Genomic DNA, 26,731 nt, shown 5'->3' with positions numbered 1-26,731 from the left:
GGAGGGTCAGGACCATTCCCATAGGCTATTTAGGCTGCCGCCCAGAAAAGGAACACACACGTGGTCTCTGGGTTTTGCGTGGTCTCCCCTGCTCTCTTCCCCTTGCCATGTTTTCTTGGGCCACCCGGGAAGGCTGCATTTATTAAACATGGGCATCTTTTATTTGGTCTAATTTGATCTGATTGGAATTAATTGCGTCGGTGGAGAGGCTTATTTTAAGAAATATTCCCAAACACTCCCCCAACTTATACTCCTTTCTCTGCCCAGCCATATCACTTCCTGTCTGTCTGTACAGACCTCCAGATTTCTATGGTTAACTAGTGGCTAGCTCCACCCTCTGATCTTCAGGCAAGCTTTATTAGTTAGAGCACAAACAAAGTATCACCCCATTCCTGAGCACTGCTTCCTGGAGTGTCTGGCACACAGCAGGTACTTGGCAGAGGGAATGGGGGTTCCTTGTCATGGAGCTGGCAGGGAAATCCCAGAGTTTAACCATCCCGGACTCAAAGTCCATGTTTTCTCCTCAAGGAGCAGCAGGTAAGGTGTAAACTAAGCTAATCACATGCGAGGGAACAAGGCCCTACAAACCACAAGATGTTACAGGCATGTTTAACAGCTGGCAGCAAGAAAGCACCTGATTTGTACACCAAGTATTGACTTCAAAACACATTCTGTGCCATCTTCATGAAGCGGGCAGACAGTTCCATTAGAACGGAGGCAGCGACTCTCAACCTTCGTAGTGCTGCGGCCCTTTAGTAGAGTTCTTCATGTTGTGGTGACCCCAATCATCAAATTATCTCATTGCTACTTTATAACTGTAACTTAGCTACTGCTATGAATTATAATGCAAACATCTGATATGTAGGATGTCTGATATGCAACTCCCAAAGGGGTTGTGAGCCACAGGTTGAGAACCTCTGCCTTAGATGAAGACCTTGGATGGGAGATGAAAACACTGAGCAATGATTTTCCTTAGAAAATTAAGCTTGAGGGCTGGAGAGATGGCTCAGAGGTTAAGAGCATTGCCTGCTCTTCCAAAGGTTCTGAGTTCAATTACCAGCAACCACATGGTGGCTCACAACCATCTGTAATGAGGTCTGGTGCCCTCTTCTGGCCTGCAGGCATACATGCAGACAGAATATTGTATACATAATAAATATTAAAAAGAAAAAAGAAAATTAAGCTTGAAGAACAATGGAAACAATTCACTAAAACAATCTAAAAGGCCCCTGCACTCTTATGTAGACGCTTCTGGGGGATGTGCTGTTAGCTAAGACAGGCTCAGGGCTTTGTGGAACTCTCCCAGGTTCCACCCTACCCAGGTGCCCCATAGAGAAAGTCCCTGTGTTTCTGTGATATAAAATGCCTTCTCTGTAGACTCAGTTGCAGGAAGCAACTAGCATCCCACTGCCTCCATTCCCACTTGAGACAATGCGTCTCCAAAGTGTGGCAAATATTTGAAGGGACAAGTGAAGGCCAAATGGAAACTTTCAAGCCCAGTTGCTTCTTGTGGCCCCATCATATCCACCCTCCATGATGTCTGGGGACAGGTACACAACACCCCAGGGCCCAGCAAAGAGCATCGGTCTTGAGTGCAGAACGAGTCCTTTGCCTAGCGCTTTTTGCTGATACTTGACCTTGATCAGAACAAAAGTAAAATACTCATTATCCCTTGCTCGTCTTCAGAGAACGCTTACCTATCCCTATTGTCAGGGCCCGAGGCTACAGCAAGCTGTGAAACATATTATTTGTGTGTGTCATCACTCAACACCCTATTCATTCTTCATTTGCTATGGCTTTCAAAGCCAGGTGTGACACACACACACACACACCCCTGAAGTGTGACAGAGGAAACCAGGTTCGTGATATAATGCTTTCTGTTCGCTCTTTCTTCCCTTGCAATTTCTCTAATAGGCACGCATGCACAGGAGAGGAAAAACACCCGTTAGTCAACAGGCTAGATTTAAAAGCATTTAATGACATAGCATATATTTAACAGATAGGGCAAAAGTTGAGAGGGACAGGTCGTACGATGGAGCACCAGGCCTGAGCAACCACTCCCTATCCAGGCTCAGACTCTGGAATTCATTCTTATCAATGCCATTTTGATTGTGCAGTAAGATGAAAACTTGTCATTACAATAGTTACAGTGACAGAGAAATGCACACTATGTATCAAATCGCAAGGTAATGAAGCAAATTATAACAGTGTGGCCACGCACAAGCAAGTAACCATTAGAGTAACATTACTTTGTCCAATAAATGCTTCAGTTCCACTTATACGCTTACCAGTGATTTAAAGGGTTTATTATACATCTAGTTTTATTATACTTTGTACTAGAATTATCTCAAACATACAATATAATGTATTTCAGAAAAAAAAGACTGAAATTACAGATTATTTAAAACCTTATCAGTTTTCTATTCCTTCTTGTATACCGACATTCTGAACGGTCACAGCAACTGCTGCAGGAGAGCCGCATGTCATGTTGTTAGTAAGTGATGCCAGACACGAACTGTTTGGCCTGGAGGTTTCCATGGAGCTGTACTATGGCTGCAGCGAGAGACCACGATACACAATCTGTTTAGTAAAGATTAGACCCAGCGTGGGCACTTGGAATAGTCAAGACTCAGGGTAACCACTGAAGTGAACGGAGAATAGTGTCAGGAAATCAGTCCATCGTCTCTGGAGAGCACAGGGAATATTGTGTAAGCACCGCTGCTTTGCAAACCAACAGCATCAGAGGCGGGTTATTTCCAACACAGCCTCACAAAATTGAGGAACAGCTTAAATATTGAGATCTAATCTATATAATTTCATTAAAAAAATCTGGCCTTCCCTCTGCACCTCAAACTTTTGTTAACTTGGAGATTAAGTGTTTAGGTATGTTTCCCCCACCCTCAGGAATACTCTATAAATTAAAAAATTTATTTTTAAAAAAAGAAGGGAAAAAAATCAACTACATGGAGGAACATTAGGCACAGAGTAATGGGTTGGTCTGAGCTTGCATGCTGGACTCTCACTGAAAAGGTCAGAGAAGGGCAGGACGAGAGGGAAGTTCACTTCTTTTTGCCAAAAAGGCTGAACCGCTTCTCTTTGTCTTTCTCTTTGTCCTTCTCCCTCTTGCCGGGACTAGACTCGCTGGTGATGGTGACAACGCTGGTGGGTAAGGTCTGCGCCCGGCTGGATGCTGGCGTACTCTGGGTGCTGGCAGACAGGTCGTGTTTGTCGGAGGAGATGGCGGAGGAGATGGCCTGGATCCATGTGTTCATTTCCTCCTAGACGGGAAGAGACACAGGTTAGAGCTGGTTACGATGGGTGAGCACGCGATGTTTGGGTCTCTGCGAGCAGCGCCTCTAACGAGGTTCACTGTCATAAGGGCATCACTGAGGAGTGGAGATGGCTGCAGCTCGGCTTCACAGATGAGCTCAGGGCTATGGCACCCACAGGCCACTCTGGGGTTTAGTCTACACACCTACGGGAGCTAGAAGACTAGTCTCAGGCTGCAAGATACCATTCTCACCCTAGAAAGTACTCTCCCGACCGCCCCGAAAACAGAACAAAAACCACTTGAAACTTAAACGCTGCACATGTTGTCATCACTGAGGTAATCCTCTCTTCTCCAAGCTGGGGCAGTTTCCAGTAATGGAGCACAGTGCAGAGGCTTCTGACGCGGCATCAGGACGCGCACCCTGTCCTGCGACCCTCACTGTGCCTTGCCCCTCAAGGAGCAGCAGCCTCTTTGCTCCGAGGCTCTGGAGGATCTGGTGAATGCTGCACTAGCTTTCCTTCCTTGGTGAGGGCCAGCAAGGTGACATTTACTGCTTTTGGGCCCAGTGTTGTGACTATGGAGACCAGAGAGATGTCCCACAAACACTCCCACGCTCTAGAGTATCCGGGAAAACGGAACTAAGCGGTAACTCACGTCATCTTTGGCTTGGAAGAGGTACTCGTTGCCATCATTTAGTCTGTAATTTCAAGAAAATAATATTTTACAATTGTGTAGGTAATCATTTTATGTTAGAAAGTTAAAAAAAAATTTAAAAAAATCCCTTATCTAGTGTGAGCTATAAGCAGGCCTTGGGACTGACCTCAGGAACACCAACAGAGCTACATGCACCATCGACTGTCGTCTGCGCAGGCGCAGAGACAGCCCCTGCATTAGTCATGTATTCAGCAGACCAACCCAATACACACAGACAAGCTGTTCCTTTAATCCAACAGAAAAAAACAAAAAAGCCCCAACCACAAGAAAGCTTGCCTTGTTATGGCAAATACCACTTGGATTCTTGATTGATGATCAAAAAGGAATTCAAGAGATAACTCTTCAAAAACAGTTAAGGGGTCTGACTATTTGGAACTCTTGTGATAATATGTCTGTCTCTATGGTCCAAAGTCTCTGTTGCCATGCCAACTCCAACCATAACCCCCCAGTGCCATCCTTGGCCAAGACCTACTAAGATACAACTTGTCGGGTCCCAGAGGAATAGAGCAATCGGTAGCAAACTAAGTAACCAGCCAGCAAGATGTTTTGCTTTTGCACACAAATGTATTTTTCAAATCTGTGTGTGCACGCGCACTAACACAGGTTAATAGACAAACTGCAGGCCAGCCCTTCCCTTCCATGTGGGCTCTGAGGAGAATCGGTGTAGTCAGGCTTGAGAAACAAAACGGTTTGCCTATTTCCAACCACAAGGAGAATGGGGTGTGGATGTGGCATGAGGGGTGTCTTCCACAAGCAGGAGTGTGGGAAGAGCTGGGGAGGACGGCCTGTGTCACCAAATTACTTCCTGTTTGTCTCCTCTGGTTCCGGGGTGACTCACAGTGCCTTTCTCTGGAGCACACAATGGTAACTCCTGCGTCTGCACAAGCCAGAGAGACTCAAAATCTTTGAAAAGATCTTTTCTCAGGCTTCCATTGTATAGTGAGATGTTAAAAGCCCACCAGCAGTGCCAGGGAAGAGCTCCAGGTCATGAAAGGAAGGCTCCTTTTGTCGGAGTCCAGCTGCACAGCCGAGCCCTTGGTCCCACAGACCCAGTGAGTCTCACTAGTTCATCTGCAGACTGGGTGTTTGCTTTCTCAGGGACTGAGAACGTCAGGAGGAAGCACACTCCCACAGTGCTTTGTGGGAAAACTGACTCCTAGGGAGATGAACATACCCAGGCAAAGCCGTGACAATGCTCACCTTAGCTTGAACACATGCTTCTTCTTCTTGTAATCAAGGGCCACTTCACAGGCAGCCTCCTTCAAACTCACAGGGACCTCACTGTGGTAGGGGATGCCGGAAGCAGCACTCTTGGCATCTTTATAGAAGCCCATTTCCTGATTATTTATGACACAATAAACATTGTGCCAGGACCTGAATGAGTGTGGCAGAGAGAGAAAGATCAGGGCTGTGTCTCACACTTGCTGAAAGAAACCAGAATCTCACATGAAGATGACCCGCACACATGTGCTACCCCTTGCTAAAAGTCTTTCAGAAAACTGAACTGACAGGGAATCGACCCACCCCCATCCATGCAGCCTCTCTGGGGCAGCCCATACGGCTCAGTAGCAGCTTCAGAGAAATGCAGCTCTGCACGGAGGGACACGTGAGCTGCCCAGGAACAGACAGGGCTCCTATTCTCAGGCACAAGCTCCCCCAGTCTCAGTGCCGCTCTGTGTGGGTGGACGCAGGGCTGTTAGCATCTATGAGGGCCTTGGGAGAGTTGGACTTAGGTGTGGTCCAGTGGTATGGCCTTGTATGACACAAATCCTTGGAGAGCGGATGCCTTATGTGTACACAGCAGTCTTAGACATCGGGGGAGCAGCCAAGCACACAAGCTTCAGGGTTAGATGTGGTTTCCCCTCAGCTTTGTCCTTTGCTAGAGGTCTTGAAGAGTGTGCCTTTATATCTGTCACAGCCCTGCTTCCTCATCAGCATGTGGAGACCGGAGTGTCACTGAGTGCTAAACCCCACAGTCATGTCACTTCAGGAAGAGCCACAGGCCCCACTCCCGTCCCCAGCGAGCACAACCCCGGCCGGCCACCTCTGCAAGGGGGACTTGCCTTCCCACCTCCCACCTGGGCTGCCTTTACCTGCTTGAGGCCTTCTTATTGTGGGCCTCCCACTCATGCTTCCGATTGAGGAAGCCTTCCATCTGGGCCGCTGCTGTCTCTTGGGTCCTGGCTGGCAGGGTGGCAGCACTCTGGGCCGGAAGTGCAGACTTGGCCTTGCGGTCAGAGGTGGGAGAGGGAACAGGACTAGACTCCTTGGAGCTCGTCCTCTGCTCGGCAGCACCGTTGACCATTTCACTTGTGTCCATGGTTTCTGCCATCTAGGGACATTGGAGAGGCCATTCAGCGAACCCCGAGAGCAAGGGGCGACCACATACGCTCTGACTCGCACACGTGGCTGTGTATAAAAGCCTGGCACAGATGGAGGCAGTACAGTAAAACCATTGCACATCCCACAAAGCCAGCTGGACGCCAAGGACATTAGAAGGTGGGAATGGATTAATGCCCGCCCACTTGCGGGGGAAGTGAGAAAAGCGAAATGCCAGGATGAGTTTTACTGCACTCTGCTCCTCTGATCGCTCCGTTTTCTCTGACATAGCTCAGATCATCTCCTCCATGGTTACTTTAACACACAAAGACGATGGTGACAGTCACACATATTAAATATGAGAGTGGACGTTATACAGCAGCCACCTTACAACCAAGGGTCTCACCAGAAGGGCTGAAGTAGAAGCAAAGGGGCATTCACAAACAGATGGAGAGACAATCTTATCAACTCCACAGCATTCCCAGGTGCAACAACGAAACACCTTCGGTTTCTGAAAGAGGCTCCCTGGTTCTCCTCTCCCCCTCCCTCCAGATACCACCATAAACACATGCAGAAATTAGGACAACAGTCATGCATTTCATAGCTATCTTCCCCGTTAGACTGTGGGACTTGAGAGCTGAAAGGAAACGAGGCAAGTCAACAAACGGCAACTGAACCACATCTGCCCAAGTTGAGTCGTAAGTGGGTTGTAGTTTTTGTTAAAGGAGTTGGAAAAGCCAATCACAGTCACTCAACACCACACAGCTATTTACCCCCAAACAAAGACAGAACCAGGGCCTTCCCCATCACGGGTGGTTGATCACGGTGCCTTGCTGCACTGAGACGAGAGCCCAGAGACAGCCAGGCTTCCAGCGGCTCTGACCCTTCAGTCTGCAGACGTCTTCAGGAGCGTTCCTTCCCAAGCTCACTTTAAATTGTAACCCACACGGGTTTTCGGCTTTGGAAATGTAGTAGTGTCTTGATTCATTATGGTTTTCGGCCTGTGTACCATCAACTGTGTACCATTAACTGTAGCAGCCTCTGGCTGATATACCCAGGGCATGGATTAGCAAGTTACTAAAGCTGGGGGTGGCTGATGCTTTAGTAGATTACAGACAACCTGCACCCCTCATACACGGACAAACATGGAAGTATCAGTGGCATAGACATTAGCTATAATCCCCCACCACTGCTGCCCAGAGTCAGAGTGACACCCAGTTAGCAGCAACCTTGGCAGTATAAAGAGGTAAACTGGCCACCACCACTTGAACACTCAGATCTGTCAACTCTCTTGCTTAGGTCTTATCTAGATTGATGGACCCAGGGCTTACTCTAAACAAAGCAAATTTTCTGGGGAAATGACAATGGAAACTTGCCAATAGTGCAGGGAATTATAAGCTTATGTAAACTATCATAATTAGCATCAAGGTTTAGGCTGTGACTAGAGACTATATAATCTTAAGGTTCTTTCTGCTTAAAATTCATTATTCTCTCATCAATATGGTGAATGTATTATTGGGGCAAAAAGTCACGGGGGTGGGGGAGAGAGTGCTTGGTTTGCCTGGTTTTGCAAGCAACAGCCTGCAGAAATGGTAGGAGTAATACGCTTTCCCTTTCTCCTCTCGCCAGTAGCTGGGACTGCAGGGATATCCCAGTACACCTGGCTCCTCCTTCCACTGTTAAGGGCAGGTTGTAGGAGGGGAAATAACCAAGACAAAACCCAAGTCAAAAGACTGTTGAGTGGATCTCACAGTTGACACATCTCTTCTAGAGAGATCTCAGGAAACTCCTGTCAGGAGCAAGTGTGAGCTGGTGTGGAAGGCCTGAGCCAGGTGAGTGCAGAGAAACATGGGTTAGTACACAGACACCAGAAAAAAAAATTTACTGCTGCAGCTTTGACTTGAAAACCACTAGTGGCAGAGACTCGGGTGGGCATTCATTAATCGGGGTTGGTCACATCTCAAGGTAGGTGAAGGCAGGGGAAGTTTCTTCTGATGGAAATTCTGCAGCAAAAATTTTTTCTTTGGAGTTAGAAGGAAAGAGAAAACCCCAAACCAGTATGCAGAGATAATTAATGTTCATGTGAATGAATGAAATCACTAACCAAGGAAACAATGAAAATAAAAGGAACAAAAATGAATTTTAATGGACATGTGCTGGAAGCATGCCAACAGACAACACACCACTAGAGACAAACATCAAAAGCAAATCATAGTGATCAAACAATGGTACATGTGACCCCGGCCCCTCCCCCCAGCTGTTGCTTCTCTTTAGCCATTAGTTCAGAGTGCTTTCGTGGCCCGGCACATCTGAGACACTGAAATCAGGTGACATGGAGGCAGAACGACAACTATTAGCACAGGAAACACCTGATTGGTTTTCAAAGTACACGAAGCAACACCATTTTCGAGTTCATTAACATGAGTCTCTGCACCATCACCCAAAGGAAGGAAATTGCTATTTCTTCTTCCAATCCAATCCAATTGTTAATTAAAAATATAGACAAAAACTAGGCATCATGGCAATCCTGTCATGTGTGCTTATGTGGGTTTTGTCTTTTGAATTTAAAAAAGCATTAAAATTTGGTATCAGTCTGGATGATACAAAATTTAAGTGCACACACACACATACACACATATATGGAAAGATCATATATGTATATACATATATGATCAGAGACATAATATGATATGGGGCCATAAAGACACAGTCAGGGAACCCTAGTGACCAATGAAAAAGTTAAGAGCCCCCCCCAATAAATTTGGATTTGTTTTAAGGCAGAGACCCAATAATGATGCATACTAGCCCAGAATATAAGAAGCTTGGCGTCTATCTAGATACCTATCTACGGCTCTAGGTAGATAGATATGTACATAGAGATTAGGAAAAACAAATAAGATGCTATATGACGTTATCCTGACAAAAGAAAAAAAAATGCATCATGAAATGAAAAGACACGTTAGACTTTGCTCATGGAAAACACATACCAAACAGGTCCTGACTCCACTAACAATCTAAATATGGCAAGGAAGCGAGGGAGTGTCTTGCAAGGTTTTTCTGCAATGTAGGTTTGGTTTGGTTTAGATCAGAACCAGGAAATCACCTTCCACCAGTTTTTACTCCTAAGGAAAAGGATTGCTGTTAAAATGTTTTCAATCCCCGCTAGTGGCCCGATACGTGCCATCCTGAAGACTCCTTACTAGAGAGAAAAGGAATGAATCCCAGGATTCACTGGAGACTCACAAAACAGATTTTCTCTTTAGAGACAATGAAGTAACCTCTAGGGCCAGGATGCCTCTCCAAGTGCTCCCAGGCTTGGGCCATTGAGTGGACCTTCAAGTAATCAGGATGAACCAAAATGGTTTTTACTCTATTTGCTTAAAAAAGGACAACGTATTTTTGACACCCTGAAGTCTCTGACTGGATGGAGGCCTGAAGTCTGGTAGGCAGACTTCCGAAACACGCCAAGAGCTGATGGCACCTGCCATGACCTGAGTGCCGACAATGGTGACATTGAGCAAGATAGCAAGATAGTGGCAGCAGGCCCAGGCTGGCTCTAAGATGTGTCACACAGAGGCCTACAGTTCTAGGTTGAGGACTTGGCAGAAAAGAGAGGATTACTGGGTTTATACAAAGTAATAAATGACCTCAAAGTAATAAGTGGTCTCAGAACGTTTGGGGTCCTGCACCTAAAACTTAAACGGCTCCCCAACAAGATGATTCAGCTTCTTTCCTGTCGTTTCAGTGAATGCATTCTCCATGGAATGTTACAGAATGACTGCACACATAACCTTAGTAGTGAATGTCTCCTTCCTTACACACCAGTCTTCCTAGTTACTAAGCTAGCACAGGTTAACAACACTTCTAATAACATAGCACCTACAGCAGAACTGGGCCCTGTCGGACTCCAGTCTCCTCACTGTGCTGCCATTTAATTTAAATTTCCCGTGTAATAAAGTAAAAAGCTCACAATAAATAAACAAAAAAAGTATGCTGCTTCAAGGCAATAAGCATCCAAATAAACATAAATTAAATGCAAACAAATATGAAATCAAGGAAGTTATGAATTAACTAAAAATTTTTAACACTTTGGGTGACATGGAAGCTAAAAGGTCAAAACCAACAGGATGTGGAAAGAGTGGTTCTTGACAAACGGTAGTGAACTTCACAGTCCAGACCACGAATGGTCACTGGCTGTCCGTCTATTAAAGTTTTTGTAGTTTTGGTACGTTTGAGAGCGGTAACTAACCCGTGGAGATCCCTGTTCAGCTGGCAAACCATTCTGGGAAACTTGGTCTCCTTTTGCAGTATCCCTGTTTGGGTGATTGGGAGAAAGGGGAAAGGAGAGGGGAACAGAAAGAAAAAACAAAATAAAACAAGTATAAGCACCCTTCTTTCACATAATGCCACACTGTTAAACTCGGCACTTTTAGACAGTACAATAGACTTCAGCCCTCAGGAACACTGTCCCACCCCACCACGTAACTCTAGTGCCGGGGCTTCCGTGGAGCATATACGCCATCAGTAGCCTTTTGCAAATAGAAAATCAGTTCTCCCTGCCACGGGTGCCTCTCCCCACGAGCCACATGTAAAGAACGGATGAGCGTACTGGTGCCATCCTCCACATTTCACTCTGCTGGGAGACTGTTCCCAACCTAACGTGCTCATGTTACTTAGGATGGATTCTAAACAGCATAAATGGAGCCATGATCAGGGAGGATATGTGGCCTGGCTCCACACGGCAAGACTTAGAACAGGTGCCCTGTAACCTCACTTATCACTGATGTCAACAGTCTAGCCCCCCCCCCACCACCACCAGTGCCTCACCATTGCTGGGACTCAGCCTCCTCTGAAACCTTCGTGCTTGGCTCTGGAGAAGGCGGCCGCCTCTTTCTTTCTTCTTCCTCTTGCTGTCTGCGCACTTCCAGTAACTCCAACTAAGGGAGAACAGGGAGTTGTTTACCATGGCTAAGATCCTTACTGCTCTTGAAGAAAGATCATAGAAACCTCGGACCCTTTTTCTAGTGGTTCATATTGGATAGCCTCAAGGGTCAGCACTCCAAAGACAATGGCAGTGTGTCCAGGCGTGTTATGGGTACAGTCTAAACCTGTAAGGGATGAAGGGCTGTCTATCCTTGCTGGAAAATCCCTTTGGGTGGTTGTATGCCCTCTGGGAGTAGAGATTTTAGTTCAAAACTGAGCCCCGCATCTCTTAACTGGTTTGGGGAGGAAAAGCTGCCATGGGTTTTACGTCAGACTTTCTATGAAGTCTCAATTAAAACCCAGCACAGACCCACAGTAACTTTCAAGGAAGCCATTTGTACTGTAGTAGAAAACAGAGAAAAAAAAGTCACAAAACAGTCTACCTGAAATGAGTTCATTTCATGAGCAATAAATATACTCTAAAAGAATTCTGTTTTGATACATATTGGCTCTGCAGAAGAATGGAAGTCAGAGGCCATTCTCTATGAGTATGAAAGTTTTGAAGGAAGAAAGTTCAGTACTCAGACTCTAGAGCTAAGTAAAGCTTTGGCTGGCAGAGGAGGGTCATCTGGAAGGGAGATGATTTAACAGTGCTCCAAGATCAAAACATGGCCTGAAGCCCATTCAAATCCCGGAATCCACACCAACAGGCAAGACACGGTGCCCAACATCCCGAGGCTACTCACTGTTGTCAGCCTTTCCAGGGCAGAGAATCTCTCGTCCCAGGTTGCTGCAGACTTTTCAAATGCCTCGTGGCGCTTGATCAGTTTCTCCACTTCATCCACACTCTGGCCAATTTCGCGGCTGGATAGGTATGGTTCCTGTCCAAGCAGCCAAGCCTCAGCCACACTGGCATCTCTTGAGAACTGATGAACCTCCAAAACTACACAGGGAGCCAAGAGTGAGTGTGGATCACAGGGTCACATGACAGCACTACCCTAAGTACAGCTAGCTCATCATCTATGCAACCAAAATGCCATCAAACGTAAATCCAGTGAGCCACCCAGGCATCCTGTATGCTGCCGTAAGACACATTACTAACGATGGGGGTAATTTTAATTAAGTTTTGATTTAACCACACACACACACAAAATACTATTTTAACATGTAATCACCACAAAATATTGTTGTCTTTTAACTTTTATCTGTTTGCCAAGCATAAATACAAGCTAAATTGTAAGACTATTTCCATTTTCCAAGCACCTTGTGTAGACAGTGGCTCAAGTGGACTGTCCAGGCCTAGAATGTATTCTGGTCACAGGGCTCTAATTCTAAGAGATAAAACTGCAGAGCTCTACATGTGTAGGGCTATCGGGTGGAGCAGGCGCCCACAGAGCAGCGTGTACTGGCAATTGTATTAGTACAGTTTTCTCTTGGGAGATTGAGAGGGTGGATTGCTAAAGAAGGGAAGAGGCAGGGTTCTTTCCAAATGCTGTTCCTCTACGTGAAGAAAAAGCTCTCCTCCCACCGCAGTTACGAGGAAGGAGGTGGATTAGAACCGGCTTAACAGAAGGGCCAACACCGGTCTCTACGCATCTCACTCAGCCAGTCAGGTAAGGACTGTGGACAGCTGTCAGGGTATAGAGCAAGCTGGCCTCATTTGGACATTGTGATGGATGCCCCCCAACATGTCAACTGAGAAGGAACTAGGAAACCGTCAATTCTTCAAGGTGGGTTCCATGCAAGTCATCACTGTAAACCCAGACGACAGCTTGGTATCCAATTCACAGCAGTTTATGAAACAGGTTTTGCTACACAAAATGAAGCTTCCCCAGACTTCTTACAACCAGCAAATAAAATCCTCCATAACAGAATGGCCGCAAATATGATGCTCCTTTTAATGTTCAATCAACCATGAGGTGCTATTCTTAAATTTTAAATCCAGTGAGGGCTCATAGTTCTAGGCAAACTGCGGTTACATGCACACACGCATACACTTACACATGCACACTCATAGAGATAGAAAGATCGATAGATAGAAAGAAGGTTTACCTTCTATTTTTTTGGCTTTTGAGACAGAGTCTCTCTACATAGCCCTGTCTGTTCTTAGAAGTTGCTAGGTAGAGTAAATGGCCTTGAACACACAGAGAACCATATTACAGTATTCTGCCAGAAGAGGGCACCAGATTTTTAGTATAGATGGTTGTGAGCTACCATGTGGTTGCTGGGAATTGAACTCAGGACCTTTGGAATAGCAGCTCTTTACCTCTGAGCCATCTCTCCAGCCCACCCTGTATATCTGTATTATTTGTGTATGTTCATTTGAGCACAGGCGCCCACAGAAGCCAGAGATGTTAGATGCCCTGCAGCTGGAGCTATCCTGGGTATGAGTCTCTGAAATGGGTGCTGGGAACCAAATCAGGTTCTCTGGGAGGGTAGTAAGTGTTCTCAACCACTGAGCCATCTCTTCATTCACCCCCACTAGCCAGCGAGCAATAACAGATGGAGAGAAACATTTAAAATCTTGAAATCATTAAGTAATAATATTACATCAAAGAAAAAAAAAAACACAAAAAATTGCATGCTTTCCATAGATACCCAAGAAGAGCAGAAAGATAAGTGAAGTGTGTATGTCCTTACTCAGTCTTAGCCACTCCCATCGGTCTTCCCACTTGTCAATCATCTCTTTTCTTTTTTCCGTCAACTGCAGTAACTTTTCCTTGATCTGCAGAAAAACAAGGGCCTTAGTAAAACACTGCAATCTTCGGTCTTTCTTCTCCATAGTCACTTTGTACAAGAACATTTATTTCCCCCTAAGCGAAGAAGCATCAGCTTGAGTGTATCTTTTATGTCTTGGCAGTGGCGAGAACACGGCTGCCTTTGCAGAGGGTGGGAGCTCTGTCTGATGCCGACTGTGGTGAGGGAGCACACTATGCTTGGCCTCACTGGACTGCGGGGCTCCTGGAAACTCCCATTCTAAAGAGAAGGACAATAATACTGGCAAAGCCTTGGCTTCTCTGAGAGACTCCATTCCTGTGAAGGATGCTACGTAAGGGATGCCACCATCCTAACCAGAACCTGCGACCATCCGTCAAGGAGGCCAAATACAGCACAGGTGGAGCCATAACAGTGACTGCTGACGAGCTCACTGGCTGCTGTTATACCTGGGATCCTCAAAAATGATCTCTGGCTAAACAATTACTGACTTGGGGCCTACAGTTTCATGTAACAGTTACTCTAGGCAGACAGAGTAAGTCAAAATCATGCAGAGGAGTGCATTTATTGCACGTGTGCAGTAGACCCTGTTGAAGTAGGTCCTGCAGCAACATAACTACACAGAATAAAAATATTAGAAGAAACTCTAACTACAAAGAGCACGTGGACTTGACTCTTGCCATTCCTTAATACTGCACAATGATTTACCCTGGGTTAGGTTTTAGATGGGATCCAGAGATGCTGTGAAGTTATGAATAAATCTTATTTCACATAAGGTATCTAACCACCCATGGGTTCTACTTTCCCAGAGGTCCTGGAACCAATCCCTGGAGATTCTGAGAGACAATGACAGACATGATGCAAAATAAAATCATTTTCTACCCTAACACTGGCCGAGTTCATCCTACCTCCTCAGAAGCATAGTGTTTCCTTGCCAGCAGGGATTTCCCAAGTTCAATGCAAGTTGTGAAACTGTCATTGCGAGCATCAATTTCAGCTTTGATACCTTGATGATTATTCATTAACAGTTCAACAGAGGACACATCCCTGGAAGAAAGAAACATCTTCTTCAAGACACCAAGCTTTAAGACACAATCAGAAGGAAACCGACAGCCTAACTGTCCTTTTAGGGCTGATTCACAGCCCTTGCTCAGGCCTAGTCACTGGGACAAAGTTCAGTGATGTTTAACTCAGAACCAGCTAGCTCAAAGGCAGGCATCTTTAGGTGCATACAAGAAAGCCACCGCCTTTCTGTTCATATCTTTACCTTCAAACACAGTGCAGGCAGACACTCCTTCAAGACGGCACAAAGGCAGTTGGCTGTAACAAAGAACAGCTGATAGCGGATGTCTTCGAGAATAAAAAGCTACAAAGCCAGATGTGGAAGGAAGTACACACCTATAATCCCAGCACTTGGGAGGCTGAAAACAGGAGAATTTTAGGTTTGAGGCCATAGAGTGAGACCCTATCTCAACAAAGAAAAGCAAAGCAGAAGAGAAGAAAAGCAGCGGCTTGGTGATGTGCACCTGTAATTCCAGAGGTACAGACAGGAGTTCAAAGCCAGCTGAGTTAGTACAGTTAGCACGGAGCTGAGGTACAGTCTCAAAAATAATAATAATAGGGGGCTGGAGAGATGGCTCAGAGGTTAAGAGCACTGGCTGCTCTTCCAGAGGTCCTGAGTTCAATTCCCAGCAACCACATGGTGGCTCACAAGCATCTGTAATGAGATCTGGCACCCTCCTCTGGCATGCGGGCATACAAGGAGGCAGAATGTTGTATATATAATAAATAAATCTTAAAAAAATAATAATAAAACAAATTATAAAAATGTTTTTATATTACATAATTTATATAATTTTATATATATTTTATAATTGTATTTATATAGCAGCTACTTGGGAGGCTGGTGCAGAAGAAATGCAGTCCAAGACCTAACCATTCAGTGAGAGTTTGTTTCAGAAAGGTTGGGGGGCGGGGGTATAGACATGGGAAGATAGCAGTGGGGATACAGTTCAGCAGTAGAGTGCTTTCTCAGCATGCATAGGCCCCAGTTCAATGGCTAGCAGTGCGCATGTGTAGATAAGCTGCGGGTAAGGAGCTTAGAAATCAAAGACCTTCTCATGGGTCAAAATCAATAGTGCCTGGCCAAGGACACAGCTGTTTCTTAAGACATTTATAACCTCTGTCAGCAGGAGCTGGCAAGGGTAGACTGTTGGTTATGCAGGCCCTTACTCTGTCCATCTATTAAACTCCATTGCTTTGAATGAAAGCAATCTAAAGGGAAGACACAAATCATTTCACCACACTTTTGAAACAAATGTCAGGGGTCAACGACACCTTTGTAATATATATGGAAATGAACAGTGACTTTTTAATATAACAAAGACACAGAAAAATAACTTAAAAAAGCCTGAGTGGGAAGGCCTGGGTAGGTGTGCAACATGAGGGTGTGAGGGTGAGAACCTAGGAGAGGTGAACTTCACCCTCGGCTCCTTGTTCCCTAGCAACGGTGTACGGTGGACAACTGCAGAAAGGAGGCTCCTTTCTGGACACCCTCACTCAAAGGCTAGGAGCCTTACCGTGGTTTCTCCTGGGCCTCGATCTGCCGGATGACATCTTCCATCCAGAGCATGAGGTCCCGGACCATGCTGAAGAAGCGGAACTTGTCTCCCGTGTCCACCAGCCGCACCCTGCGGCCCTCACAAGCATCCAGCAGGGACTTCCAGGCTTCCAGGACCTCATTCTCACGTTTCTGGATGTCGTCAGCCTTGTCCCCTGCGTAGGCTGCCTGGAGGCGGGCTGCGTCCTCCTGCAGCTGCTTCACCTGGGAAGTTCCAGGGGAGAAAAAACAGGTTTCACGACTGTGGCCTTGCCCATCACCCACTCCCGTTCCTTACCTACTGTTCCACATACACAGGAATGGGGAGAGTATTAGTTTGGGGCCTGTGCCCCTTTCAAAGCTCTTGTTTCACTGAGTACAGCCAAGCCACGAAACCTCAAACCTACAGAGCTATGCTATTAAGTACTGTTCAAATAATAAACCAAACGAAATGCTATAGGAACACAGAGCTGAGGTACCCTGGGACATAAACACTGTTGGTGGGGACACATGTAGATACATTCCAAGACAGATATACCTTGACTGGCTGGGTGTGGTGGCACATATCTATAACCCTCAAACTCGAGGTAGAGGCAGGAGGATAAAGAACTCAAGGTTATCCTCAGCTATATAGAGAATTCCAAGCCAGCCTGGGTTACATAAGACCCTAATTTTTTTTTTTTTAAAAAAAAGGGGGGGGGAGCTGACAGATGGTTCAGCATATGCCATAAATGCCTGATGACTTTGAGCTTTAACACCCAACTATACACAACAGGAGAGACTAACTCTACAGTGCTGTCACCTAACCTACACATATTCAACTACACACAACAGGACTAACTCTATAGCGCTGTCACCTGACTGACCTACACATATACAGCTGAGTACTGTTTTAAAAGCATTAACACTCTGTGTCAAAGGGTGAAAAACAGGCTATCACTTTAGATAATGGTGGGGGTTTGCCATTATAAGAGAAATCAGTGACTATTTTATACTTTTTTTTCTTTTTGAGACACAGAGCTATAGATTTTCTTTACGTATAGATTTTCTTTACGTAACTCTGGCTGTTCTGAAACTCACTATGTAACCAAGGTGGCCTCAAACTCAGAGACTCCCCCACCTCTGTCTCCCGGGTACTGGGTCTAAATGTGCACGCTACCACACCTAGCTAACTATCTTACACTCAGGTGTCCATTTTCATTATGTTGTACACGAAACACTTAACACGTTAGCATTGTCATACATCGAGGTGTAAGTCTGACATTATCTGGTGATAAAACTGTGACCAAAGTCTACAGACAATTAATAGTCCTGGGTGAGCCTATGGATGGCTATAAAAAGTATTTGGAAAAATGCTAGGTGAGGACCTTCCAGGGACAATGAGATGGGGACACCCAATGCTATTGGGAAACGGTAGACTACTGACCCTTAATTGAACAAAAGGACTTTAAATGGTGCCAAGAACATGAAGTTTCTGAAAAAGAAACGCAGAACCATCAGCTGGATTTGGTTTCCATGTTGGGAAGTCGTCTCCAAGACTGAATTACATTTAAGGTATGTATCTCAGACCATCATGAGCAGGCTTGTAGGAAATTATCATCTTTTCTTGTGCCTCTGGTTTTTTTTTTTAAATAGGTTTTGTCAGTGAAAGGTGGGAGGAGCTAGCACAATAGCACAGTGAAAACTCACATGGCAATTAGCCACGCAAGACTGTCACTGCATGGACTGCTCCATCCGGCGGCTCCACTCTTGTGTGCAATGGAAACAGTGGTAGGTCAAGCCGGCACGAGAGAACACAGCCAAATGAGACTAGGAGTCTGCGCCAAGGTGTCTGCTCTGCACTGATTTGGTGGGTCAGTGCCTGCAGGAGGGGTCACACATCTTTTTATGGCTCTAAAGAGCTTCCTCAGTGACGGGTGAGGTAGATGAAATCCTGCAGATGTGAGGGAGGTGGGTTTTGTCCTGTGGTTGTTAAGCCTTACCACGCTCATGAGGCAAAGGGGTTTAATAAAAAACCAGGAAGCACTCTCACCACCTCTGAAGCCTCCTGTAGTTGTATAGTAAAGAGGTCCCACCCCTCACCCCAAGACAGAGTTTCCCTGTGCAGCTTTGGAGTCTGTCCTGGAACTCAGAGATCCGCCTGTAATTAGTTCCATAAATGCAGAGGAAGGACCTGATTCTTGACTGTCTCTAGGCATCTCATCCTTAGTGTTCATTATATAACCCTGACGGGGACATATTTTCAGACATTACTGTTGGGCTTCCGTTTATAAGACGTCTCAACCCTCAAAGCCTTTTGCCCATGTATACGTGTGCATCTATCTAATTTAAACTCTATAGTGCTGTCACCTGACTGACCTACACATATACAGCTGAGTACTGTTTTAAAAGCATTAACACTCTGTGTCAAAGGGTGAAAAACAGGCTATCACTTTAGATAATGGTGGGGGTTTGCCTATAGAAATCCGTTGACTATTTATACTTTCTTTCTTTTTGAGACACAGTTTCTTTACATGCCTAAGTACTGAGGCATGGTGAGGCCGATGGTACTCAACTGAGCTCACCAGGGCCAAACCTGGGTCTTCACAGGTGGGGATGTGGGTTAAGTGTTTACTGGAACATAGCCTCTGCCCATGCAGGTTGCTTGTCCTAAGAGAGCAGCACGGCATCCATGACCAACAGACGCAGCATCACCACAGTCAAAACTACATGCTATCTGGCCTCCCGCTGACCCTGCACGCGTCTGTCTGCTCTGAACTCCAGACCCGTTCTCTATAACAACATTTTTCAACTGCAAGATCTCAGACTAATCAGGAGGCTCCAGAGACTGACGAGACAGTGACACACCAGAGTCTCACCGCTACGCTGTTCACTTTGTCAACACCCTTGGAGCAAGTTTCAGTGCTAAGTCACTTAATACAGTGCTAGGGCTAAAAGGCCAGGTGTGTTAAAATGTTAGGGTCCAGTCTCTACTAGAAAGGAGATCCAAGAAGACAAGGGATCTTGGGGGTAGGGATGAGGAGAAAGTATGGAATATATGTGACAAGAAAGAACAAGAGGGGGCCATCTGAGGAAAGGAAGCAAAGCAGGGTCAGGGAACAACGAGCGGGCAGTAGGGAGAGGGGAATGATGGAAATAAATATAAAAACACCTATTTATCAAAATGCCATGAGATTTATCACTGTCTGCTAACCTAAACAATTAATAAAAGTAATCAATGCAGTAATAAATGTCCATTATCCAAATAAAAAAGTACAGCTTCCTTATTGCGATGGTTGGAAAACAAAAAGGTACTATTTTCAAAGTGATCCTGATGGTCACATCAATATAAGAGAAACTCGTGTTGCGGCCTCTTGCCCATGTATACGTGTGCATCTATCTAATTTAAATACTAGCATTTCATCTAACACTACTTCCAAGTAGGACAAATTCAGGATTACACAGACTGCAAAGCTTCCGTATGTGAGGAGCATGCATGTGTACATGCGTGTTTAACTAGGGTGATCATTTTAGCTGCGTTTTGAAGAGCCTCGAGATACAGAGAGGCTCGTGACGCATAAAGACGCGCTGGGCAGCCCCACCCACCTGCGTGCCCAGAGCCTGGATGTCGTGCTCAAAGGTCGTATGCATTCTCTGTAAGGTCTCCACAGTGTTCTGATCTCTTCCAAGCTCCTCGGGGAGTTTCTTGTGTTTGTCCTGGATGCGGCCAAAGATCTCCTTGGCATCATGGTAGAACTTATGCAGTTCGTAGGAGGCAGCGAGAATCTGTGTTCTCGTGTCAATGAGCTCCAGGAGGTCAGCCCAGGCTTCATTGAGACCGTCTTTCCACTCCGCAATGGTGGCAGCATCTGAGTGTCCAGAGTTGATGAGGTCATCTGCCATATGATTGACTGTATCCACGCGCTCCTGCCCAATGTTCCCGGTGTCTCGAGCAAATTCTCGGAACCGTTCTTGTAACATCTGGAATGGGAGTGCACACAAAGAAACCACTGAGACCCCTGCTTTGCCACCCCATCACGAGTGCTGCTGGAAAGAACTTTCACGGGAGAGACATAAGTTGATACGCAAGCCCCAAGAAGCACAGATCTCTACTGCAGAACCCATCTGGTCTCTTGTGGAGAGGTAATCCAACCTATGACAAAGTCACCTGACAAAAGCAATGACCCCCGGTGTGAGTCTAGGCCTCACATTCAGTATGGCCTTCTACACCACCACCCACTGCATACCGCTGACTCTCCCCGAAGTACTTGCCGTGACATGCTCATAGTCCTGTCCCAACTCATGTGACCCTGCGACCACCTCCCTCTCAGCAATCCACTGTTCCAGGTCATCGACCTCCCTGTTGAGCTGGAAGAGCCTGTGCCTCTCGTCAAGTTTTCCTCTCCTTTCTTCAGCAAGGTCCTTCAGGCCGGCATACAGCTTATCCACTTTTGACTGCCGCATGCTAATACGCTCGCTGAAAGAGAGAAGTAAGCAGTGAAGGAAGGACTTCTAATATCTTCTTCCGGGGCAAAATCAGTGAGCGAAGATAATGTGTTACATCAAATTTCTCCAAAGAAGCTTCTGTTTAACCTGTTTTGTCTAAAAAATAAAGCTCTGGATGACCTCCATTTCAAATGCTGTTGAGTGGCTAGGGGCTGACCTGTGGGCAGTAATGGAGGCCGAAGGCCACCGTGTATGACTGCATTGCTGGCTCTGCGGTCTCAATTTTTTTTAACTACTAAAAATTAATGCAAATGCTGGAACTATCATCCGTTGCTATCCACCAGGTTCTTCTTTGGCTGTGTGTTCCTCCCTGCTGGCAGAGCTGGCTCTGGCTGCTCCTGCTTCCTCGGCCACAAGTATAGCAGGAGAACGGGTCCCACTGCCTTGAATTCCCCACCAGAATTACATCTCGGAATAGAAGATCAGGAAGGAGGACTTGCTGCTGCCTGCTCTTTCTCGGGAATGAGATCCGAACACTGACGGACTTCATGTACCTTTCCCAACCTGCCTGGTAGTGGATAAACAAACACACCAAGCCAGTTCCTTTCCTTTCTTAGTTCTAAGGGGCGGTTCCTGAGAAGGCCTGACAGGACTGCTTGCTTCTCTTCAAATGGACACAGCAGCCTAGTGAACGAAAGAATGCACACCCTCACTTGTTTCCTCTGGTTTCCTGGGCAACCACTGTGCAAAAGTTAGGAAGTGCTACCATTTTGCTACCGCTTTGTTTTTCCGAGAGCCATTTCATGTCACAGGTCTAGGTATTCTTGTCTCTAAGCACTCTTAAATCACTGCTTTCTCAAACTGACATTTTTCTTTGTTTTTTTTCTTTTTTAAGACAAGGTCTCATTATATAATCCTGGCTAGCCTATAACTGACTACGTAAACCAGGCTGGTTTTGAACTCAGAGATCTAACTGCCTCTGCTTCCTGAATTCTGGCATTATAGGCATGCAGCAACACACCTGGGCTAAACTGGATAACTTTTTCATCACCTCTATCTGTAGGTCAACATATACTTATGACTTAATCTTTCGACTGGGTCTTGGCCAACACAAGATATTTAACCCAGGAGAGCAACTTCTCAGTGTAACAATGTACCTTTCTTATGCGTCCTACGCTCGAGTCAATGACAGACTCTACCATTACTGTATGATGAATGGCAAGTTAGTAAGACTCCTTCACTGAAGATCAACAGCATGCCCGGCCTCACTCTCCAGGTGCCACTCACCTTTCGGGATGGCTGTCAGCCACCAGGCCCCGGCTGGTCTTGGAGAGCTGGTGTACTGTCTCTGCATAGTCCTCAACAGCTTGTTCCAAAATCTGATGCTTTTTCAACATGGAGACAGCACTCTGCTCATCCTGCAAAGAAACAGACTGTCAAAACCACAGCCAGACACTCTGCCTGGGGTGATAAGTTAGCTGTAGGGTGGGGTGGGGCAAGAGGAAGTATCATCGGAAAGGAAAAACCAGTATGATAAGGCCATGAACACTGACACATTTGAAATCATTACAGGGGACTAAAGGGGGCTTCTGCAAAGGGGAGCATGTAATGTGACCCCAAAACTCCTCTAAGGTAAAGGGGATATTAATCAAGTTTAATGTATCTTAGCCCCCCCCACATGTCTGTCAAGTGTGTGCATGACAGTATTCTACAATCTTAACGTGCTTTAAAATGGTCTCAAAATCACTGTATGTCAGGTAGCCTGGGTGATGCTATAAATTATTTGAGAAGACGTCTGTTATAAAAGTAAATGGGCCAGGCATGGTGGAACATGCCTGCAATCCCTACAATTGGGAGGCAGAGGCAGGTGCATCTCTGTGAGTTCAAGGCCAGCTCAGCCATAGCCACACAGTGAAGCCTTGTTTCAAACAAAAAGATTAAAAAGAAAAGATAGCCAGAACCTACTTGTAATCAATCCTCGGCATGAGTTTGAAGCCTGTCTCACTATGTATTAAGTTCTAGGCCTGCATGTTTCACATACTTTTGTACCAGACTTTAAGGGAACAACAGTCAGATTTCTGAGGCCTCTCTTCATTTCTTAGCCTCTAGAGGCAGCAGGTGAGATGTGTCACACAATATGCAGCTAACAGGCGTGAGCAGGACCCTCTCCCTGGAGGTGGGAGGCTTCTCTCACCTTGGCCTTTTCCTCGGACATCATGTACAGTTCCTGTTCGCTCATCCAAGCCTCGGCTTCAGCTGCATCAAAGTAGTACTGCTGGGCTTTGTGTGCCTCCTCGAGCCGTCTATGGCGTTTCTCGGTCTCCTCAATGAGAAGCCCCCACAGTTGCTTCAGGTCGGCGAGTCTCTGCCTGATAGCCTCAGCATTGAGGCTGCTGCTATCTGTGATGATGTTTTGACTCCTCTCAAAGATATCATCAATACGAGGCTGGTGTCCTTGGATTTCTTTCTGGAGGGTCTGTGCAGAAGAGGCAGAAACAGTTCTGTTAATGGCCATGGCCTGATACTTATTAGACCCCACAAATCATCAAAGGCCCCCATTTCCTCTGCCATATGACTCAGTCATTCTTTACAGACACAGCCGGCCCAGGTAGAAACACTTACCTGGTTTTTCTTTATCAACAGCTGCACAGTTTGAAGGTTATGGCCATGATCTGTGGACGTGGCCAAAGGCATCCTCTCACCAACCCACAACTGGAAAGAATTAAAAGTAAGCAGTGGTCACAACCATGTGGAAACACAGACTGCCCAAGCCAGAACACAAGGAGGGTGAGGGGGAAGCAGAGAGGAAGGACCCAGCCTTCCTTCAAAGGGCAGGGCATACAGCTGCTTCCTCTTAGACATGAGGAGGGGTTAGTCTTTGGACTTACTTCGTTCTTGGTGTTGGACACACTGTGAACCCTGTGGCTAGTTTAAGTCCTATTCTAGCAGCACTGAGATTCTGGAATATCTTTAGAACGCCAGAAAGAAGAGCGCTGCATTTGCATGTGTGTGTGTGGGGGGGACACACGACACAGAACAACAGAACATGGAGGATGGGCGATGAGGGTGCAGTTCATTGACATGGGCCTAGGTAGTATCAGAGAAGCAAAGATGAGCTTTGGGCCAGCCGAGGGCTACTCACGATTTCGTCCTCCACATCCCTGTTGAATTGGTGGATCTCTTTGGAGGCTAACAGATTGTGCTTCCTCTCATTCAAGGGCTCCAGGAGCTCCATGAACTTGGTCTGCACGGTGAGGCGCTTGCTGTCCACCTCATCAGTGCTCTTCCCCTCCTGGCTCAGTGCCTGCGCTTGGCTCTGGAGCTCCTCGATCTCCTTCTTCCGCACTTCCATCTGATTCTCCAGCATCTAAGGGAGCAAGAACTGCATCAGAGCCAGAGCCAACACACACTCCGTCTGGGGCTTTGTTCTGGGCACTGGCTAAAGCCTAAGGCTGAACGGAAGAATAAGCTTACACAGCAGAGAGGGCAAAGAAGAGAACCCCAGGGAGTGTCCCAGCTCCCCAGCTCATGTTTAAACCTGACTCACAGCCTGATGGGACATGAAATCTAATCAGGAACTCAGGGGAAAGAAAGGCAGTGAGAAAGTGCTACTGAGGCCTACATAGAAGTCTGCTTCTCTATTAAAAGGGAGAACATTCTTGAGGTTCTCACTCTTTTTAACTAGAAAATGTTATCTTCATTTCTTCAACCCAGAGCTCTGCCTAGAACCTTGCTAGGTAATGAGGGAACACAACAGCCATGCACTGATGGAACCGAGCAGGAGTGACACAGAAGGACTCGCTGAGGAGACCACAGGAGGTCACATGCCAGGGAACTGGCATTGGAGGCTAACTGTGACTATCCTGGGAAGAGGCGGCAGTCACAACTAAACACCACCTGTCTAACTCCACCAGTGCACAGTATCCCCAAGAGCAAACCATGGAGCAAAAGGGCGAATGCCCCTTTGGATGAAGGAACCAGGCTCAGCACTCAGCAAAGACTGTCTTGTCAGTGACTGCTTCCAAGTAAAAATGCCAGGTCTCACTGGCCTGGAGCTGACCCATTAGGCTGGACTAGCTGGTCTGTTTCTGCCTCCCTGGCACTGAGACTACACGCACAATCCTTAGGCTTATAAGGCAAACAACTTTCCTGACTGAGCTATCTCTTCAAACCGCACCACTGATCCACGTTATGTTTCTGTACCAATTGCATGTGGAAGCCAGAAGACAGTGCCGGATCCCCTGACTGTGAGCCACCATGTGGGTGCTGGGAATTGAACCCAGGTCCTCTGGAAGAGCTCTTCATAGCTCTTCATAGCTGAGCTCTCCAGTCCCTGATAATATACTTCTAAAAAACACAACTGTTTTCTCATTAATTCAGGGCAAATTCATCTGCCTTAAGAATCACCTACTACAATATAAAAAAAAAAAACTTTTATTTCCTTTACCATCTACCAAGTAGACAGTGAACAATTCAGAGTAGAGAGCAGACAGTTCCTTCTGTTCAACCTCCATCTACTTCAGACATTATCCAGAAGGACAAATACGGTTATTCTCATGACAGCACTCATCAGTAAGATCTACAAAGAAGTATCCCCATGCACAGACACTCATTAGTCTTTTACTTTACTAATTAGTCTTTCCAGTGGACTCTGTCGGGACAAGCAGTGTTCTGGGAGGTTAAGCCCTTCTCATGGAATGATATGGCAGGGAATCTTGATGAATAAGGATGAAGATGGAAGCCATGAACCAGGCAGAGCCCAGGCAGACAGCTGTCTTGTCCACTTGCCTGTTGCTTTTTCAGCAGAATATTGACGCTGGTAAGGTCTTTGCCGTAGTCGTCAGACTGGATCTGGCTCTCCAGGCCATGGAGCCATTTGTCTAGGTCTGCACAGCTCTGTGTGAAAAGCTCAGCCTTATTTGCATCGAAGAGCCGCTGGGCCTTGGTCTGGGTGGTGGATTCAAGGACTTCCCACATTTTATGTAAACCAGTGAGTTTCTCCCTCACCACAGCTTCTGTTTCTGGCTTCTCTGAAATGAGCTGCATTCCTTCCTAGAGAACACAAACCAATGAGGTTAAAAAAAAAATTACAAAAGAATAAATGTCACCGTGAAGACACAAAAACCAATCCCTGAGACTTTTCTTCCCCTTACTTCCCATGTTTACCCATGAAGTTACTGCTGGGTAAAACCAACAATGATCTTGTGTACATACTCTATGCTTCTGGAATGTCAACAATGAGTGTTGCACGCTCTAACAGTTTCAACTGGGGCAACAGGACATTTAGTGTTAGTAACCTACAACTTCACGATCCAAAGACCACACAGCCACATTATTAACTCTTAGGAGTCCGACAGTGAATGGAAAGGAGACTTAAGAAACACACACTTCTATTACACTGTACAGACTCTCCCTATGTAAATACAGGTATTATCACAGTTAGTGCCTAGTGTACAGCAGACACACACACGCGCGTACAACATTTAAAAATTTATGCAATAGTCTCTCATAAAGCATAAAGTTGCCACAAAGCAACACAGGTATATGGCCAATGGCAGTGAGGAAGGAAAGACTCACGGTCTATCACTAAGATAAACCAGGTCCCATTTTGGGTCTCTGCTTCACTCCCTGCTGGGGGACTAAAGTCAGAAACTGTAGGTGGAAGCGGGGCATTGCTACCGGCTCTGTAACTTTTGTAAATGATGACATATGGCTCTAAAAGTACCCTAAATAAAAGGAATTCATTCCTCTTCTCCCGCTCCCCT

At 46.1% G+C, this 26,731-nt stretch overlaps 1 protein-coding gene across 3 annotated transcripts in view; it reads right to left on the bottom strand.

Moving 5' to 3' along the window:
* Positions 1-1,958: 1,958 nt before the first annotated feature.
* Sptbn1 (spectrin beta, non-erythrocytic 1) overlaps positions 1,959-26,731 on the bottom strand; it is a 164,847-nt gene continuing 140,074 nt past the window's right edge. For 2 of the 3 annotated variants that reach the window (XM_050123877.1, XM_050123878.1), the window contains 17 exons: positions 25,755-26,018; positions 24,109-24,333; positions 23,589-23,678; positions 23,161-23,442; positions 22,254-22,384; positions 20,793-20,997; positions 20,127-20,501; positions 16,522-16,766; positions 14,851-14,989; positions 13,868-13,952; positions 11,974-12,170; positions 11,132-11,241; positions 10,554-10,617; positions 6,079-6,317; positions 5,186-5,359; positions 3,926-3,968; positions 1,959-3,278 (listed from right to left, as the gene is read on the bottom strand). In XM_050123877.1, the coding sequence (XP_049979834.1) occupies positions 3,060-3,278; positions 3,926-3,968; positions 5,186-5,359; positions 6,079-6,317; positions 10,554-10,617; positions 11,132-11,241; positions 11,974-12,170; positions 13,868-13,952; positions 14,851-14,989; positions 16,522-16,766; positions 20,127-20,501; positions 20,793-20,997; positions 22,254-22,384; positions 23,161-23,442; positions 23,589-23,678; positions 24,109-24,333; positions 25,755-26,018 (3,087 nt within the window). In that variant the 3' untranslated portion in view covers positions 1,959-3,059. Of the gene's footprint in view, positions 3,279-3,925; positions 3,969-5,185; positions 5,360-6,078; positions 6,318-8,425; positions 10,618-11,131; positions 11,242-11,973; positions 12,171-13,867; positions 13,953-14,850; positions 14,990-16,521; positions 16,767-20,126; positions 20,502-20,792; positions 20,998-22,253; positions 22,385-23,160; positions 23,443-23,588; positions 23,679-24,108; positions 24,334-25,754; positions 26,019-26,731 lie in introns of those variants that run through there. The other variant, XM_050123879.1, reaches the window with a different exon arrangement.

Source organism: Alexandromys fortis, unplaced genomic scaffold (assembly GCF_014885135.2).
Source record: "Alexandromys fortis isolate MF-2015 unplaced genomic scaffold, M_Fortis_MF-2015_v1.1 scaffold_210, whole genome shotgun sequence".
NCBI classification, from domain to species: domain Eukaryota; kingdom Metazoa; phylum Chordata; class Mammalia; order Rodentia; family Cricetidae; genus Alexandromys; species Alexandromys fortis.
This window is presented reverse-complemented; position numbering and strand designations above follow the sequence as displayed.